This window comes from Geospiza fortis, unplaced genomic scaffold (genome assembly GCF_000277835.1).
Source record: "Geospiza fortis unplaced genomic scaffold, GeoFor_1.0 scaffold171, whole genome shotgun sequence".
Lineage (NCBI taxonomy): Eukaryota > Metazoa > Chordata > Aves > Passeriformes > Thraupidae > Geospiza > Geospiza fortis.
This window is the reverse complement of record NW_005054313.1, coordinates 2,217,064-2,218,083: the sequence shown is the minus strand read 5'-3', so window position 1 is coordinate 2,218,083 and position 1,020 is coordinate 2,217,064. Positions and strand designations below refer to the sequence as shown.

At 54.8% G+C, this 1,020-nt stretch overlaps 1 protein-coding gene across 1 annotated transcript in view; it reads left to right on the top strand.

The window, feature by feature from the left end:
• The first annotated feature begins 6 nt into the window (after positions 1–6).
• MEX3B (mex-3 RNA binding family member B) overlaps positions 7–1,020 on the top strand; it is a 3,837-nt gene continuing 2,823 nt past the window's right edge. Inside the window, exon 1 of the mRNA XM_014306440.2 lies at positions 7–530. Within this exon, the coding sequence (XP_014161915.1) occupies positions 272–530 (259 nt within the window). The 5' untranslated portion in view covers positions 7–271. The remainder of the gene's footprint in view (positions 531–1,020) is intronic.

The following is a 1,020-nucleotide window of genomic DNA, read 5'->3' as shown; positions in this document are numbered from 1 at the left end:
AAAAAAAAAGCCAACCGAAAAAAACCTCGGGGGGGAGTCGTGGGGGGGGTCCTGAGAACATCTTATAAACCGGAATGCACTGAGAGGAGGAAAAAAAAAGCAAAAAAGATACAAAATATACAAGCAAAAGGCAACAATTCCCCGGTCTCCAGCAGTCGCCCACCCTCCCTTCCCTTCTCTCCTGCTGGCCATCTGCCTTGGGTTCTCCTTTGTGTCTGATCTCTTACTACTGAGCCGAGCGCAGGCGGAGGGTGCACCACACACAGGGACTATGCCCAGCTCGCTTTTTGCAGACATGGAGAGGAACGGGAGCGGCGGCGGCGGCGGTGGTGGTGGTGGTGGCGGGGGAGAGACCCTGGATGACCAAAGAGCCCTTCAGATCGCCCTGGATCAGCTCTCCCTGCTGGGGCTGGACAACGACGAGACGGGCTCCATTTACGACAACGAGCCTCGGAAAAAGAGCGTGAACATGACTGAATGCGTGCCGGTGCCCAGCTCGGAACATGTCGCTGAGATAGTGGGGAGACAAGGTGGGTGCCTGCATGCCAGGGGGTGTGGGGGCGCGGGTCTCCCCTCCGCGCTGCCGGGCGGGCGGCTCAGATGCGACACTGGCCATTCCCAGGAACGCTGCAGCCGTGCGGTGCTGGCCAGTGCCGGCTTCCCCCAGACAAAGAAAGTGCAACGGCAGACGTGATGTTTCCGAGGAGTGTTATGCATCAGTTTCGAGATGCACTTTCAGCTGCCGGGTTGGGGGAAAAATCAGGAAAATAATAAAAATCTGTCTTTTCCTCCGGCTGCAAAAGTTAAGATTTGCAAGAGGAAACGGGAGGAAAATGGGAGCCTCGGTGCTTTCCCCCCTCCGCCACCCTAAAGTTAGAAATCGTGGATTATTTTTAAGGAAGAGAAATGGAGTGGAGAAGTGGAACAATGGGGTTGGAATAAAGCATCCGCAGTGGGGAATATGGCTCATTCGGTACAGCCTCTGCTCCTCACCTTAAGAACTGATTTTATTTTTCCAAA